The sequence below is a fragment of the Lutjanus erythropterus genome, chromosome 18 (assembly GCF_056507025.1).
Source record: "Lutjanus erythropterus isolate fLutEry1 chromosome 18, fLutEry1.hap2, whole genome shotgun sequence".
NCBI classification, from domain to species: Eukaryota; Metazoa; Chordata; class Actinopteri; order Lutjaniformes; family Lutjanidae; genus Lutjanus; species Lutjanus erythropterus.
The window spans coordinates 14,972,734-14,991,544 of NC_139334.1; the positions used below are offsets into that span (position 1 = coordinate 14,972,734).

At 39.3% G+C, this 18,811-nt stretch overlaps 1 protein-coding gene across 2 annotated transcripts; it reads right to left on the reverse strand.

The window, feature by feature from the left end:
* Positions 1-10,947: 10,947 nt before the first annotated feature.
* On the reverse strand, positions 10,948-18,769 carry mtfr1l (mitochondrial fission regulator 1-like). Of its 2 annotated transcripts, none has more exons than XM_084742697.1 (8): positions 18,612-18,769; positions 16,897-17,059; positions 16,616-16,702; positions 16,404-16,513; positions 15,381-15,592; positions 13,432-13,816; positions 12,067-12,228; positions 10,948-11,930 (listed from the first exon to the last, which is right to left on the reverse strand). In XM_084742697.1, exons 2-7 carry the CDS (start codon positions 16,909-16,911, stop codon positions 12,111-12,113), a joined length of 927 nt encoding a protein of 308 aa, XP_084598823.1. In that variant the 5' UTR covers positions 16,912-17,059; positions 18,612-18,769; the 3' UTR covers positions 10,948-11,930; positions 12,067-12,110. The 2 variants fall into 2 exon arrangements, with proteins under 2 accessions (XP_084598823.1, XP_084598822.1); XM_084742696.1 differs by having other exon boundaries at positions 16,616-16,723.
* Positions 18,770-18,811: the final 42 nt, after the last annotated feature.

The window sequence follows — 18,811 nt, forward strand, 5'->3', positions numbered from 1 at the left end:
AGTGTACACTACATTTAGAATATTTAACTTAACTACTTAAATGCATGATTATATATTTTTTAAAACAGAAAAAAAAACGTTTTAAAGTGTTTTAGTTTGGCATCATATTAATCAGAGTTCAATCAGAGTTTGCGTGTGAAGACTGAGCCTTCCTCTTTCATCACCTTATTAAAAAGTATTGTGATATTTATGCATATCCAAAAACATGTTGACATCAAATGTTTAAAATGATGGCTGAAAGTTTCTCTGCAAACTGTTGGCTATTTGATTTGTTTTCAGCACAGAGCAGAAGAGGTTGTGTGTCACAAACTCCTGTAAAAACCCAAACTCGGACACTTTTGCTGTTTACATGTCCAACGAATGCTCCTACAACCAGAATAATACCAGCATATCCCACATGTCCAATTCAGAATATCCAACCAGAATATGCTGTTTACATGAACTTTTTGTATCTGTATCTGTAACATGTTTACCATAATGAATCATAATATGACCATATTGTTTTTATCAAATGAGTCTGGTTGCTTTAGAGAGCAAAATTTGGCTTTCTAAATATAGTGTACACTTAAACTGATATTGTTGTGTTTTAGGGGGTGGGTCTGTTTTAGGTGGCTAAAATACCACTGTCCCTGTCCAAAGTAGTACATTGCTTAGCTTCCTACACCAGGACTCGTGCTACTTCTCCAAACTGGGGGCGTGCCAACCACCAAACTGTAGGTAATACACTGAATGTGGTTAAGTATCACATACTACCCCATGTCGAGAAACTGATCTGTCTCTTTAAAATGGTTCATTTGAGTTAAGACATTCAGGGCTGGGTTGCCAACCAGGCAAAGTCAGCATCTGACTTGGGGTCCCAGACTCTGAGGGGCCAATGTCCTTCCACTGTGGCCCAACAGCAGATTAATCAGATTGGAGACATCAATTCTCATGGCTCCATAGATTGTTGGTCATATTTGGGTAAATTGGTCAAAATGAGACAGCTAAAGATGTTTGAATAAATGAAATAAATAGAAAGCTCATCAGCAAAAGTTATCAGGCATAGCATCTGTACAACAAAAATGACCATAATTTCCCCAAGAGGGATTAATAAAATACATCTTCTCTCCTTCCCTACCTGCTCTGGCAGTGAAGGAAAAACAGTTCTTTTGAGGCCCTGTGTAAGTCAACTACAATAAATACATATATAGTGTATCACAAATGTATGTATTGTACTGTACTTGGAGAGCCTATTGGCTTTTGTGATTCTTTTATCTGAAGAAACTGCATCATTTATGACGGGCTGCCACATAGGCTGTGATACTGGGGTACCATCTGGGACTCACAAACCGGCTCTTATCAATTTCTTATCAAAACGTGACTGAGCTGAGGAACAAGAGACTGAGGAGGAAAAAAACATGGCTTTTTTCTGTGCCTTCCTCTCCTTGGGTTGATTTCTTTAAACTTTTAACGTCATCCAGGAAACATATTCCTTTCTTCAAGTTACAGAATTTTCTTTAAAAGACGTGATTCAAGACATTATCTTGAGCCGAACAATTAAAAGAAAAAAGCAGACCATTTCCTGAAGACATTTTTGAGACATTTTCTTACTGAGTTAGCTGATGAAAGCCAGTTGTCACCCATGAGGAGCTGGCAGGCTGAAATAAGGCCATGATGATGACTTGCTCCAATTAACAGAGTAAAATGATGGATATGATGAACACACCACAGATATCTGGGTGCTGTGCTGTCCTAATACAGATCCCATCAGCCTCATATGTTCCATCCTCATTATGCCTTCACCTCATTTTCTTCATTTATCACTCCCTTTATCCTACTTGCGCTTTTTGGAGGCCACAGTTAAAGTGATATTTTTGACATGTTTAGAAATATGCTTACTTATTTTTTTGCTGAGGGAAAAACTGGGCATACACTGCATAACTTCAGGCCGTTTCTGATTTTTGAGCTGCATGACTCCTTTTAGAATTGGGCCAAATTTCAGCTTCATCTGGCATCATTTGCTGTGTGGTGTACTGGGAGGAGCAAGGGCCGCTCAACTGTTCTGATTTGAATCTCTGACATATCAGAAGTTTTGCCTGTCAGGCTCATGCATAGTTGAAGCAGAGCCACAAGTCCATTCCCTAGTGTGAGCGCCTTTTTTCCTCACCGAACCTGCACTCTGGCAAACTGAACGTCTGAAATTGTAATCAACATGTCACGCCATGTAGATGGAAATACTGACAGTAAAAAGTAGCTGGTTTGCCTCCGATTCTCTCTGCAAAATGGACAAGCAGTACTGGCCACAAGTATTCTTGCAACCTGCGAGTCCATACATCCCACCAAACACATTGTGACCCATCATTTGTGGTGTTGTAACAACAATACTGCAATTTTACAGTTACGTCATCATTAGTTAAGTTGCTGTTACGCTGTTACATTACAATGTAGAAGGTATTCTATGGTATAATCATGCAGTGTATGCCCAGGATTAGACGTGTCACAGCCGTGACTCTGGTTTCTCCCGGCGTTTCTCCCCAGGTGTCCACTGTGTCTCCTGTGTGTGTGTCTGTATAAGGTGGGTGTGATGGTCCTCTCACTCTCCTGGCTCCCTGATTGCCGTTCATTACACACACCTGCTCCCAGCTGCACACCTGCTATCCATCAAGCTCATAACCTCACAGTATATTAACCAGTATATCTTCAGCCATTCATCACCAGATGGTTTAGTCAGCTACTGTTCTGCGCTCAGGCCTCCCCTGTGATATTTTTGAGATTAAGTATTTTCCCTGTGCAGCTTTTCCCCTATCCAGTCGAGGTTTGTCATATTCATCAGCCTGCCTTCCTGCTCTCATACAGCTCCCCACCAGCCATCTCCAGCAAGCCTCGGCATTCCCAGCTCCCGTCTCCCGTGCCATCACTCACCTGCCACTTCTGCTCCCCCCATCTCCACTCCCTGTTTCCCCTCACAATATATACTTTTCTTAAATTCATCTTCCTTCTGAGTCTGAATCTGCTGTAAACCACAACAAGATGAGAAAACTGACACCGCTGTCATTTCTGTCTGTTAAATATAAAGCTACAGACAGCAGTTTATTAGATCAGCATAAAGGCTGAAAACAGGAGTACACAGCTAGGAAGTCATCGCTCCTCACCAAGAAATAGGCTGTGTTCCATTTACCTCAGAAGTCAGAGCTGCCAATGACGTCACACTCAAATTGACTGCATTCAAGTCTTTTGGGGATACAAGCACCATAGCAACATGATGCACATTGGACAGGACTGCGTGCACAGCTGATTTAAATGTGACACAAACATGTAACAGTTTATTACTACAGCTTTCACTACTGTTGATGAATGGAGTAGCCATCTTTGACTCTGAGGTCAGAGTTGTTGAGGTTTCTCTGACCTTCTGAATTGGAAATCAAACTTCAGGGGGCATTCCAGCTGAACTTTACAACTGGAAACTTGGAAATTCCAATTTCCCTGTCCAGTCTTTATGCTAGGCTACATATTTTCACATCAAATTATATGCAGAACAGGTTTTACTACATGATAGTGTATACTATTGTAGGCATCTATGGGTGCTGCTGTTGTTGTGTGACGTCAGACAAGTAGGAGAGATGTAAGTTCGGGCGCGATCTTCTCATCTAACTCTGGGCCATAAAAATCCCAAAATGTCAAAGTACGGCATTTCCTTAAGGCACAGTGTGATTAGCACAAAATCAGAGGCCGATTAAGCAAGATTCAAGAGATCACTTCTTCTCTGATAAATGTTAGATATTTAGTCAGCTCAACAGGGAACATGTTGAGCCTTAACACAACACTGAAAAAAGCAGCAACAGGTTCATCACAGTGTTACAGTGAGAGGCAACACAACACTTAAGTGCTGTCAACAGTTCCACTTATGGACGCAATTTACTTTGCATCACAAAGCAATCATGTTTAGAGGGCAAACCCACTAATAAGACAGAAACACTACAAAGGTCCAAAAATAGAAACAACAGAGTGAATTCAATGGAGCTGCAGCCGCTCTTGTGGCGCTGTTCCTGTTGTGACTCATAAGTGTTAGTTTTGTGTCTTGATGACGCGGGCGGATGCGTGGGTGACAGTGGGGGAGGTTGGGTGGGCGGGTGGCAGCAGCAGATGCATCGCTTGTGCTCCCCCAGACCCTTGTCATCCACTCAGTCTCGGCTTCATTCAGCTGGTTGTTGCTACGATACAACATGGGAGATGACAATCGAACTGAACACGCAGACGAACACACAAAAAGCTGTTACGTTCTCTTACACATTCTTGGAGATCTTTTCTATCTCTGAAACAACTGAAATGTCTTGCCCACATGAAGTTGGTGCAGAGTCAAACAGGATCATCTAGCTGTTAACATACTGTTTAACATAAATCACACATTAACAACCTTTGACATGCTTGTTTGTGGCTTTTCTTTCTGTCAAATGAAAAGAATGAGGCTCTCAGGTTTATTTGCTGGATAACGAGGAGGACAGAGCTGTTTTGATCATCATGAAGCTTAGTGCTCTCTGCCTCTGGTATTTCCTCTGGTATTTCCAAAGATGAGGCCAATTCAGTCTAGAAAGGTACAAATGCATAACCACACTGAGAAAGTATTTTCTAAACCCACTTGAGTTAAATGTACCTAGATAGAAAAATCTGTTAATTCAGCATTGAGTTGTGGTTGCTTCTGTATGTTGATGAGGATGAAAATAATACTTTGGAGAAAACATGTCTTAATGCACAATACAGCCAACTTTACCACCAAAACCCAACAATTTTAGGTCTGTGTGGACATTTATTTTGCATAAAACACTTCTTCACCATGAGAAACCATGATCTGCAACTTGTTTATATGTACACACAGATCAGCTACAATATTAAAACCACCTAACTAATATTGGAAAATTGTGTAGGTTCCCCTGCTGCCTAACAGCTCTGACCTGTTGAGGCATGGACTCAAAAGACCTCTGAAGATGTCCTGCAGTATCTGTGTCAAGATGTTAGCGGCAGATACTTAAAGTCTTTAAGATCAGACTTCTTCTTCCCACACATCACATAGTTGCTCTGGATCATTTAGAGGCTGAGTCAACACCTTGTCAACATCAGGCGACCTTCTTCCATTACTCCATTGCTCCCATTGTTAGTGCTTTTGGCAGTGGACGAAGGTCAGCACTGGCGTTCTCACCGATCTATGCAGCAAGTTATCATGCACTGTGTGTTTTTATACCTTTTCTAATTTGTGCTTCAGTCGTTCCTCTGTAGGATCAGACCAGATGGGCTAGCCAGCAATGTATGCTGCTTTAGAGGTGATCTGACCCAGTTGTCTAGCCATCGCAACTTGGCCCTTGTTAGAATCAATGAGATCCTTACACTTGTCCATTTCTCCTGCTTCCAGCACATCAACTTGAAGAACTGACTGTTCACTTGCTGTCTAACATATCCCACCCCTTGTCACTGTGATGAGATGATCAATGTTGTTCACTTAAGCTGTGAGTGGTTTTAATGTTGTGGCTGATCTCTGTTTAATTCCAATGTAATGAGGAGAACAACTTACTTTGTACAGTAGCTTCTGTTTGATGGCAAAACCACATCCTTGCACTTTTAGTACCATTATTATTTTGAATGGGGAGTGCTAATACAGCATTTTAAAATATGAATCAAGAATGAAGGCATTTCCCTTCACTCCCAGAAGGATGCGAATATGGCAATAAATAATACCTACTGTGACATGTTTGATGTAACACCTGCTCTATAAGAGCGATGGCTCCGGATTGATCTATGCTCCCTGGTTTCGCTTCAGCTCAACTCAGCTCAGAATTTCCCTCCCTGCTGCAGCGGTGCTCGAAACATTTGTCAGGCCGATTCATCAAAACCAAAAACCCTGACAATGTTTCTGTTCAAAGTGAAACTTCATCTCTTTAGATGACACAAGACAATTCTCCCTCCATGAAGGGAAACCAAAAACCAATTCATTTGATAATATTGCTCATGAAAGTAACAAATGGGCTTGAAACCTGACAGCCTGTGGGCAGCAGTAGAAAACATGAGGGACGTTGGAGGGAAGTTGTGTCCACTGACAGATCTCTTTATGAGGAGCTTCCAGCAACATAAAGAGACAGTGATAAAAAGCTCTGGGGCTCAGGGAGATAGAGGAACTACACTGACCAGTCAGTATGACTCATTCTCTACCTGTTGGTGTGTTTGCTGCTTCACTGCCACTAATCACAGAGCGGGAACTTGGCTGGAGCTGCTGCCCCGTGTGGTGGTATTGGAGTTGGACAAACTACAGGGGCACTGCTGCATTGAGGCATCACCAGATGGAACAAAGTCATTGCCTTGCAAGACAAAGTCAAGACCAACCCAAGTTAAATGAAAGTCCTAAAGTTCAGTCCTAAACAAGTCACCACATGCATCCTTCAAAAACACAGCAAGACTTAAATTTACAGAAATAACGACCTCTCTAGCCATGCTACCAGCATGGCTCTATGAATGGCAATGATATTCTCTCAGACTAAAATATCTCTGCAACCACTGGATGGATTGCCAAGGAATTTTTCCCCAGAGGATGAATCCTGACTTTGGTGATCCCCTGGGCTTTCTTCTAAGCATAATTGTGAGCGTCTCATTCAGGGTTGCCAGGTCGGCAGTTTTCCCACGGAATTGGGCTGCATTTGATGTGTTACCACAGGTTGATTTTTTTGTCTGCTGGTTGACCTATTTTGGATGCAAATTACACTAACAATATCTACAAATAAAAATACACATTGTAAATGAAGTCATTTATTTATGGCCAGATCCTACCAAACTGAGTTCAGATTGCAAACACCGACATGGGACCAGTCACTCACTCGTCTCTCTTATTGGCTGTCAAGCTGGTTTTGTTACACAGATTTGGCAACCCTGATCAAATTTTTGGCTTTAAATGAAATGTCCCAACAGTTACTGAATGGATTAACATGAACTTTGGTATTACCATTTAATGTCTTCCTTGGGCACTGTAATCCATTTGGCGATTAACTCAAATAATCTACAACTATTAAAAATCAACAAATACCTGAAAAATCAATGATATCATCATTTCTAGTGGTGTGCAAATGTTATAATGTTTACTTTCAAATAAACTTTGTTTAAGAAACATTTGATAAATCGTTGTTTATGCCTTGGTACGTCATTCCTGTGATTTATTTTTGTTTTCCGAGCCCAATAATTTTCATGTTAATTGCCTTCTATGAATTGGACACAGATAAAGTTTTTATTGATGAAAGTGATCATCTGAGTTGTCACCTGTTGTTTGTTTAATTTAATATTAATATTTTAATCTTGGTCTTGAGTTATTTCAAGTTGAAAGGCTAAAGTATGACTGAGTCTGAATCCATGAAACTGATGAATCTAGTCCAACTTTATTTCACACCTATGCACAGTTTTTTTTTTTAAATTTCATTTTCAACTGCTCATTCAAGTGTGTATTAACCCGCTTTGAAATTCTTTTCAGGAGACTTAGTAGTGATGAAAATGTGTCAATGTCACTTTGAACTAAAGGCCTGTATTTATAGGTTTAACAGAGCCTAATTTTGACACTGAGCCCTATTAATTGAGCTCTCCACAGACATCTCCCTGTATCTAAAATAGGTAGGAGTCCATCGTCGAGGTGAAGAGGGACAAAGTAGGCCAAGGACTCTCACAGAAAATAGACTGTGACTCACTGAGGGGGATGGATCATCTTGGGAAAGAACAGGAAATGGGAAAGAATGTGGGTTAACAATAATCCTCGAAATTGCGTATGAGTACAGGCCCCCCGTGGTGTGAGGAAGTGAAGAGGTACTACATGTTACGACTGTCTGTCAGCCTTCATACAGCTGAGAAAGTGGTGCTCTGATGTGATGTGATATCTAGAAAAATCTGTATGAGAGCTTAATGGTCAACTGTTAAATGTTTGTATCAGTGGTAGAATCTAAGTACATTTAGGCCTACTTAAGTACTTTACTTGAATATTTTTATTTTATGGTACTTCCTCTTGCCTATTATTTCCGAGTAGAATAATGCTGTTTTTTACTCTCTTACTGTTGTATGGATTTTAGATCTGAAACATATTTTATAAAGTAATACAAGATTGTTATAACCACTGGTATATAAGTAAAACTGGCTCCATTTTGACAGCATTGATGCTTACACATTAATGCATCAATAATAAGATTAGAGCCCGACCCATACTGGATTTTTGTGGCCGATGCCAAAACTGAGAAGTTAAAAAAATGCTGATATTGACAAATATTCTTCATGTAATTTATGTGTATGCAGAATATGATACATGTATATACATAAACACAATGACCCTTCAAATGTGGTTATGAATATTTTACATTTTAGCACTAAATTGTTTGAATTAATTGTCAAAAATGACATCAGGGCATGGAAACAGCACATTTTCATTGATACATTTAAAATGTTTAACATTTAAAAATATCTATAAATGGGGAAAAAAGTAATAGAACACATTAAGCTTAAATGTTAAACTTTAATTAACAGAAATGATCAAATGTACATAAAGTATTACCTTTAAAAGTAAAAAAAAATAATAAAAACAATCATTTTACTATCTTAATCTATATCTCTCTATATATCTATATAACTTCATACAGTGTTATTGTCACTTACTTGAGTAAAGATGTCAGTACTTCAGTTCTTCTTACACCACTACTTCATATTACACTGAGAAATGCTCTACCCTTTTCCCACTTTCGCTTTAACTCCAGTAGTCACTTATAGTATATAAGTATAATATACCCAACTTTTGTTTGATTGGTGAAATCAAATGTATCTACATGGTAATTTGTGAGTGGTTGAGGTGGAAATTATGGTCCATAGTACCATCACTGATACTGTACAGTCACTGATTTTGTTCACCTGCACTGCCTCTGTGTGGTGATCACTGGCACTGCATGAAGACACAAAAGACAAATTAACGTCCCACAGACAAAATACACATAAATACTGGTAGAGAAACAATGACATTCATTTTATGACTGCATTTATGTTCAATTCTTGTGGATTAATGTCAAATTATGTGGGACTAAGATTAATTTACAGAAAAGTGGTATAATTCTTCATTATCGGATACATGAGAGGGACAGAAGTCATGTCTTTATTTTAAATCTTCTGATTTCATATGGTAAACTGATACAAAGACCTTTTCTGCATCTGGATCTTTTAAAAAAAAAGCAAACAGTCGATTTCAAAACATCAGCCAATCTTTATTTACAAGTCCTCACATGACAAAAAACAAACACAGAGATGGTGGTGGGCTCAATCCTACACAGAGGTACAATGGTGAGAAACCTTAAAACCAGACAAGAGAAACAACAGAAAATTCAAAACAAAGTCTGTGGAAAATCCTTCAACTAAATTTTCCTCTTGACGTATTATCAGGAGTAGTGATGCAGTTGGCAGAATACCTCAAGTACATTAATATGATTAATGTATTTAAATTAGCATATAGTAGTTTTCTCAGCTAGTCGGTTGTTGTATGTCATGACTTTGACCAATGCAGAAATTGAGAAGATTGCCAAAGACAAAGTCATGGCCACCTCTAGCAAAACATACTTTAAACTTCACTGCATACACCAACACAGATGGGCACATTCTTGTTCAGTCCTAACGTAACATTTTCACACTGCAAAACTACACTAAAGGATTCCCATTCATGTAGGCATAAATATGACAGATGATAAACAGAGTAGGAGTGACGTTTGGAGGTAAAAGTGACAAAACAGCTTTTCTTGTGACAAGTTATTTTTAACAAACACCCAGAAATACCACACACACCAACTGGTCCTTAACATCTTCACTCTATGTATGCTTGTGAGATGAAAACATGGGAGTATTAGTAAAGATGAGGATGAGGGGGGCACATTCAGGGGAAGGCAGGCAGGCAATGAGGGGTGGGCTGATGAAAACAAACCCGTGGCACTAAAATCAGGCAAAACATCTGTGGTAAGGCGTCAACGAGAATATTGATTGTTTTCATGACTCAACTATTTTATGCATTTACCCAAACTCTGCATACAGAATAATGTAAAAACAGTTACACAGCTCAGTCGTGTCGGCCCAAACTGAAATCACCTCTTTTATGTCATTAAAGGGATAGTTTGGCTTTTTTGAAGCAGGTTGTATGAGGTAAAGTAATTGGTGATTGGCACGTCCCCAGTTCGAAGAGGCAGCAGGAGTATCGAGGCTAAGCAATGTACTACTGTGGACATGTTCAGCAGCAAAATGGATTTAAGCCAGCTAAAAAAAATTAATCAGTTTAAGTGTACGCTATATTTGCAATATTTTAAACACTTAACCTTGCCGTCAGACAGCCTTTTCTAATCAGAAACTGCAGTTATATAAGATAAATATTGCTCTCTCTAACTCCACCTAACTTCATTAGCAAAGTCTGTAATTTTACCTCGCAGGACACAGGAGTTGCTCTTCTACCACTGCCTTGATCCGTTATTTTATCTGTGTTGTTGTGTGACTTCGGTTAATCCAGACCAACTCGCAGACCAAGGCAGAGTTAAACCTGTGATCTGAGAGATAAAATTACAGTTTCGCCACATGAGTCTGGGGGATATGGAGAGCATGATATTTGGTTTATATAATGGTGATTTCTCACATGAAAATGCTTTCTGGTGGTAGGGTGAAAGAGTGAAAATATTCTAAATAAAGCATACACTTAACCTGACATTGATTTTCTTTGTTAGATGGGCCTTTGTTTAAGTGGCTAAAATACCTTTTGTTGCTGAGCCTGTCCACAGCAAGTCATTGCTTAGCTTTCATGCTGGCGCTCCTCTCTGCTTCCCCAGTCTTCTCAAGTGGGGGTGTGCCGACCACCATCTACTGTAGGTAATACACTGACCGTGGATAAGTACCTCACACAACCCCACTTCAAAAACCCTTAACTATTCCTTAAAAAACATAAAGGTGATTTCAGCTATCATTTATCACATTCTACACACCGGGACGTTTGTGTCTAAATAGACCTGCACATGCTTGTTCCTGTTGCTTTTATGGCTGCAAACAAACAATTGTGTTCACATTTCACCCACACACTTCAATAAGGATTCTTAGATTTATACACCTCAAACTTCAAACTATATCACCAGCATATTCTTTCTCCTGTCAGTTTGGGTTTCAAAGTCAGCGTCCTGTGGTTCAGTGACTATCAATCTATATGTTAATCACAAACAAGAGGACAGGCAGAAGAGGTGCAGTGGAGCAAGCAACATATAGTATATGAAGCTGTGCAGTGCTGTAATGCAAATATGAAACAGCAAAGGTCTGAAGTTATTTTTCGTCTCACACACACACCATAAGCTACAGTACATCTCTCTGCATGTACGCTAGATCTGTTTCATTTGTACATAAAATATTTTCAAGTATGTTAGAAGACTTCTTTACAGAGAAAAAAAAGATTTATTTGCATCTCTTCTGTGGGAAGATTCAAACAGAAAAAAATGACTGATAGCAGGATGGATAAAGGCTTATTAAAGGGACATTCTTCAATTTAAGTCCAAAAACTCTGCCATAATAGTTTGGATGTCAGCCGCTCCACAGGGTGCGATAATATAATCAAAAAATGCATCTAAAGTCAAACCAGCCTGGACACAGAGCAAGTTGAACCAGTCTGCCGAGTCCTCAATCAAAATAAAATTCAACATAAAAGCCTTTTTTTTCCAGAGAGAAATAAACTGGATGCAATATGCAATGCAGTGCCGAAACTGATTATTGTTTTGGAGACTTGGCTGTTCCCCCTCACACCGCACCAGTGCTGTAAGTTCACATTTGGTTTTACATGTCTGGGACAAAGTGTTTGTTTTGTTCTAACTCTGGCAGGCAGCTATTGCCTCAGGTCTGAGGAGCAAGGTTGTGGATCCATGGGTACATATTCCACAGGCAAAGGCCTAAAAATAATGAGGGAGAGAAAAAAAAACAACAACTAAGAACAACCGCATGCATTCAAAGGTTCATTATACAAAATATAAAAAAACAACAAAAAAAAACAAACAACTACTATCTGCTATCCTTGTCCCGACTTACATGGAGCAGCAGGATCGGGTATTGATGACAAACACGTGATCAGGCTACTTCCGTTTCACAGAGGCAGTATCTTCTTCCTTCAGGACAAACTTTTTCCTCAGAGCTTCTGAAATCAGTGTGGCGGAGTCCTCCTCTCTGAGGGACGTACAGCCTCTGTTGTACCTGCAGTGACATAAACCAAACAAAAAATAATTAAACAATAGTTCAGGGCCACTAAAGTAGGAAGACTATGTCAAGTAAAACCATGTTAATTTAAATGTTTAAACTATCTTAAACTTTAAACTAATTAAGCATTTTTTTTGAAATTTTTTATTTGCTTTATTTACAGAGAGTTAGATGAGAAGATCGATACTACTCTCACATCTGTACGACAAATATGACACTACAGCCACCAGCTAGTTAGCTTAGCTTAGCATAAAGACTAGAAAAAGGAAGGCAGAGATAGCCTGGCTCTGTCTAAAGGTTTAAAAAAATCACTTCCAGCACCTGTAAAACTATCTAATTAACATGTTATATATAATTTATTTATAGGCCTGCAAACTCATTAGCTCCAGCTTCTGTCTTTTTTAATGTGCTTGGCATTTCTCTTCTTCACAAGTGACATTATTAGGCTATTGTACACTGTTGTGTTGTTTATTAGTCTCATGTTACAAAACAAATCCAACAGCTAATTGTTTAATTGCATCATGGTTATCACAGTTTTAGGCTTACCAATAAAAGATAAAAAAAAATGTTGTGCTGGCACTTTGAGAAGCTTTACTTGTAATAATCAGCAAAATGTTGGCAAAACGTTAAATGTATGAGCCCCTCATGTCAGTAACGTACGCTAGCTTGATTCCATGGAAGTAACATGAATGTTTCATCCAAACAGGCTCGCGTTTTCTAAATCAAAAGGACTCAGACTAATGAACAGTCTCAACCTTAACATATCACCACGTAAGCCAATTAAGGTTACCATCATGATACTGTAAGAGATTCTTAACTTAAGGCAGCGGCATGCTCCCCTCCAAATAATGATAGTGCAACTACGATTAGCATAATAACATCAGCAAACTCTTGTTTATTTCATCTACATGAATCATATTCATTTAACTTTGTTTATATATACATATATAGACTGTATATGCCCCCCAGTTTGGGAACCACTGACAAATGACAAGGGGGCTCAGAGGAAATGGTTCTCATTTCATTCCCTGTGGTTCTATCCTTGCAAACCTGTCATTTTGGATTGATTGTATTGATTGAAAGGAACAGATTAACTAGCATCTCTACATCTCACTAATGAATATATTGTATCACCTATTTTCCAGACTACCATATAACAACTAAGCAAACTCATAATGATCTTTATAGTGTAACTCTAACCTGTCTTTGCTCATCTTCATGCGGTTCATGTCTTTCAGGATGTCCATCACATCAGCAAAGCTGGTGGACTTTGATAGTGACACAGTGTCCTCCTCTGCCTCCCGGAAGTCCATGCTGGGCCTGTCCAAGTCAAAGGTCGCTGACGCCGTCATGGAAACAGGCGGGAGAGGGTCCGGGACGAGCTCTGACACCACAGAGACAACATCTTTCTCATCTTCCTCTTCCTCCTCCTCCTCCTCCTCTTCCTCCTCTGTGACGTCACTGATGACAAAGGAAGCGCCAGCTGTGGCAGCCGGCTGGTAGGGTGCTGCCTCGAAAGGAGCCATGGAGAAGCTCATGCTTGTGTCATCAGGGGAGAGCAGGTCAGGGGTCAACGGGTTGGAGCCTGAAATAAAGAAGAGGAGCAGGTGGAGTTTGAGTTTGTGCTGAAAGAAACAGACAGAGTGACTGAAATATCTAAAGCATGGAGCTCCGACACCAGTTCAATTTTTATTTGTCATTTCTAATGTGAATTGTCATTTCTAATGTGTGTGTATCGGTAAGCTATTGTCGGCACTATGTTGAAGTGATATGGTCGCATAGTAAAACCTGTGAACTTGTCATAGGATTTGTGCTTGGTCTCATAATGCTGTTTAACATTGAATTTGAGTTGATCTATTTCTATTTATTCTTTTCTTCTCAACCACACAGTGTTTTCTATCTCAATTCCACATTAAACTGCCAAAATTGGCAGTCAGTCATTAAAACTTTAAGAACCACTGTCTTAAATAGAGCGCTGTGGGAGAGAGTATACTCTCCAATCACTCACAATTAAAGTGAGGTCCTCATATCAGTATGCAACTTCTTCATGAGACAAGCATTTATTACTGTATAACTCGCCTGAAAGCCCAAATGCTTCTAGGATCATATTACCATGCTTGCAGCTCAACTGCATCACTGTATAAAGAATACGGCTGAGCATTTGGATGAATATATTGGCAATTTTTATCATATTATTTTGGTAATTTAATGGTCTGCCTAACAAGAAAGAACAAGTCCCCTGCTCCAGGACAGACTCTAACTGAGTGGCTCATTGCATTCCCACTGAGCCCAAGAACGAATCAGAGGAAAAGAGCCAGACAAATTTCACATGCAACTCTGTAAATTAAGGATTTATTTTGACCAAACCAGAGTTGTTGATTGTTGGAACAGTGGAAAGATGAGCCAAGACAGTTTTGGCGAGTTTTATTTTGTTTTTCTATCAAGTTTGAAAGAAGTGTTCCTTGTGAGGATAATGCAAATAAGCTTGTCTTAGTTTGGTAAAAGAGAAACCTTGGATACAAAAGATGTGTGACCGTGTTCTTTCATTTAATAAGGAAAATAGGTGCAAGAATATTTTCTTAAGTGACATTTTGTGAGTTTATTTTGTTTATTTATTGGGTGTAGGGGGTGTATGTGTTGTAATTAAGTTAGTAAAGTTGCTGCTTGTACACATCTCCCGGCTGAACCTCATGGGGCACAAAGTTTACAGAATTTAGGTGCCAGTTTATTATAGTGTGAGAATTGATAGCTGAAGTTCCCTGGAGTATACTAGATGAATATAACATGACACTTTCTCATGACATCTCTTTTGAAATGTTCAATGAGTGACACCTAACCGCCACTGAACTGCAGAGATTATGTTTTGTCGCTGACCTAGAAACTGTTGCCAAGACATCTTAGTACCAAAGGGCTTTAGGAGAATCAGGGCAGCTGACTTGGCAACTACAGGATCACATGAGGACAGTAACTCAGCAGTGAAACATTGGCCCAATACAGCAATTTTAAAACTACACTAAACATGTTCATGAATATAGTAGTCAGTGAAAAGAATGTTATAGTAGATGTGTTACCAGTTCTAAAATTCTTTAATCACTGTTCAAATCTACAGTAGACATGTATACATCACAATTGTTGCTTTGGTTACCTACCAGAATCACTTGCTACAATCTTGGCGATCTGTGCGCGAAGTCTGCTGAGCTCATCCTGCAGGGCGGTGGTGCGGTTCAGCGCTGTCACTCCAGGCTTCCTAAGCCCCTCCATCCTTTTGCCCTCACGGCGAAAGTTGGGCACAGATGAGTTCCTGTGGAGCACCAGGAGAGGCGTGGGCCGCCACTCGTGTTTCAGAGGACGAGTGTCACTCCTGAAAACGGAAGAGTGGGTGATCATTATCGCAGAACAGTAACCTTTATTATTATCCACAAAGTTCCTACACCTTTCCCAAAGTCAAATTCAAGCACCTTTCAAGTACTTTCAAGCTTTTCCAGCAAGTTACAGCTGTGGTAAATTATATATTTTATACATATACTCAAAATGAGTACTTCACTTTTTCATCACATTAAATAAGATTGTGACTGTGCTATAAACAGCCAAAATTATGTTTTTTGACAGAAATCTACAGAAGGGTAACAAATGTGTCATCCACAGTTTCAAGCACCTACTCCAAAATCCAAGCACTCTGGAGACTTTAAAAATATTAAATACTACATTAAAATTCAAATGTTTTCAAGGATTTCCACAAATATGAACTCTGTATCACACCTCACAGAGTTAAGTCCGGCCTTTGACGTACGCTGTGTGTCATCTGATGCCTCTCTTTCCCTTGACCTGCTCCTCAGAGAAAGCCCTATTCAATACTTTATGAGCATTTTACTACATGTATAGCCCAAGCCAATAAAACTGCAATAAATTATATCTTTTTTAAGTTTATAATCCATTTTCACCACTACCTACAGCTGCAGAAATCAGCATACAAGCTGAGTCAGCTCTCTTCTCCTACAGTATCAACAAAAACAGGACATTATAACCTTGTGCTGCATTTCTTCAGGCTGCACATGTGCACCTAATAAGCTGGAAGCTCAGACAGTCTGGGATAACGGTGTTATGGAGTAGTGACTTGGCATTAGTCCATAACCTTAGTGGTTGTCTCTGCCAGAGATTGACTGGATACTTACCGCACTCTGGCATATGTCTCTTCCTCATCTGCGACAATCCAGGCTATGTCTGCCAATGTAGGAACCATAGGACCATCCATGTGCCGGAGAGGGGGCAGGCCTGGTAGTTCCTAATGCGAAAGGACACAAGTTAAAGCACAAGCATTTCTATGAGGGAATATAATTAACAGATAAAAAGGTAATGTGCAGCATTTATGGTTTTCGTTGTTTACCTGGAAACATGCTCTCTGTGGAGGTCTGAGTGGGAGAGTGGAACCTATTCTTCTCACAACACTACGGGTGGATCCATGAGGCTTATTCTGCCAGATAGGAATAACTTCCTGAAAAGTGTATTTTAAAAGAAAGAACACACAGTCTCTACACAAGATATAATACTTAAATAATTTTTGTTAGTCTATAATTTACATGCCTGCAAAATGATGTGGGAGAGAGGCTGTGCTAAGTTAAACAGTGTTAGGTAAAGACATCACTGTCAGCTAGAAATCAAACTTACTGTTTCTGTTTCCATGGTGATGGTGGGTCAGTCTCATTCGCTGGGAAGTTGCACACCAATGCTTGGTGCTAGCAGTGGCCTCAGTCTGAGCTTTTCAGTAAACAGATGCCATGTCAGTACACTGCCAACTCTTGGGATATAAATTAGTGAGTAGTTAAAGCATCTGTTGAGAGAAACAAGCAGGAGGAGAACACTATTATTTCATAGTAACATGGGGTGCATACAGCTAGGGCTGCAACTAATTATTATTTTCATGATCAATTAACTATTATATTCCCAATTTGATTAATCTTTAATCTATAAAATGACAAGAAAAAAAAAAACTAAGAAAAATACTCATCACAATTTCCCCAAAACAAACTGACAATTGCCAGCTAACTTTCCTTTGATAGCTTTATCAATTAATCGACTAATAGCTTCTGAATTTGCAAAAGAATCTTGCTTTTAGCTATTTTGTTTGTCTAAGATTGCCAGACTAATTTGAAAATGTGAATTCAAGTCATCAGCCAAAATCATCATCAGCAAATAAAAACAAGAGCTTGGCAGATTCATTGGGATCTTAAACCACTAGTGAATTATTTGAATAACATTAGAGCTTTACTGCTAGCAATTTATAATTAGGGGTTTAAGAAAATACCAATACACTTGAGTCTTACAATATTCTTTTTCGTGATACTGTATCAATTCTGAGAAACACTCTGTATCCTTGACACATGCAAAGATTCATTGAGGTAGTTCATTTTGCTTAGAAAGATAGCAGTGTTGTTATTGATCTTCACTGTTCTGGTCGCATAAAAAGTAGGTTTCTCAAACTCAGATTTTATGCATCTTTGGGCTGTACGACTAAGTTGAAAAGTCATATTGCATCACACATTTTTCCTTTTTCAAAAAATTGCAATCTTGTGCATTACTAATGTATATAGCTGTGTGTTGTTTGTACTATTACAGTTTTCTTAAAATTAGATTTTAAAAATATCAATACATCACCTTGCTAGGTCCGCAATATATTAAACTGTAACCCCTGAATCATGATACGTATCGTATCGCCAAACTGTTGCCAATACACAAGACGTACATTTATTAGATAATGTCACTGAAGTAATTTTCATACAAGAAATAATTAAACAAACAAACAAAACAATCCAAGTTCTCAACTTAAAATACCACGTTATCAGCATTCAGCATTTTGGACTATGAAACGTTACGGTCGAAAAAATACAATGATGAATTAATGAATATTAACAACTGCAGCCCTAAAAGGTTTGATAAGCTATCTAATGGTGGTATAACTGAACCATCTGACCGTGATAAGCATGAGGGAACAGGGCAGTAAAATCATTTAACGTACCTACTGCTAACATTGCTCATCTAGCTAGCTAAGTAGCTAACGTTACGTCTTTAAATTTAAAACAGTCAGTCTTATGTACCGCATGTACATTATCATTTATGGACCGACACGATGAAACGCCATAAATCTAGCTTTAGGTTTAGTGCAGTGATGTATGAGCAGCTTATCTCAGCTCATCATTAGCCGGTAGCTAACGTTACGGCTATTCAAAACACACCGTCAGTTAACGCTAGCTTTAGCAACTCAAACAACGACCCCCTGGCTGACCCTCAGCTGCTCACCACCCTGTTCACCACCAGCCACCATTTCTCACTGTGATTCGTCTATCTTCACAAAATGCAATCAACGCTGCAGGAGCGACACTTACGGTAGATTAATGGCGTATCTGTGAAAGCTGCACCGTTAAATTGTTAGCATCAGGCAGCTTCTCCTCTTCGTCTTTCAGGCTGGAGTTCTGTTGTCGTTCATTAAGGCCGGAAACCTGTGCCTCCCTTTCCTGCGCTCTGATTGGCTGGAGCTCCATGAGCTTCCTCTATCACAACCAGTACAAGAGCGCCCCCCAGAGGT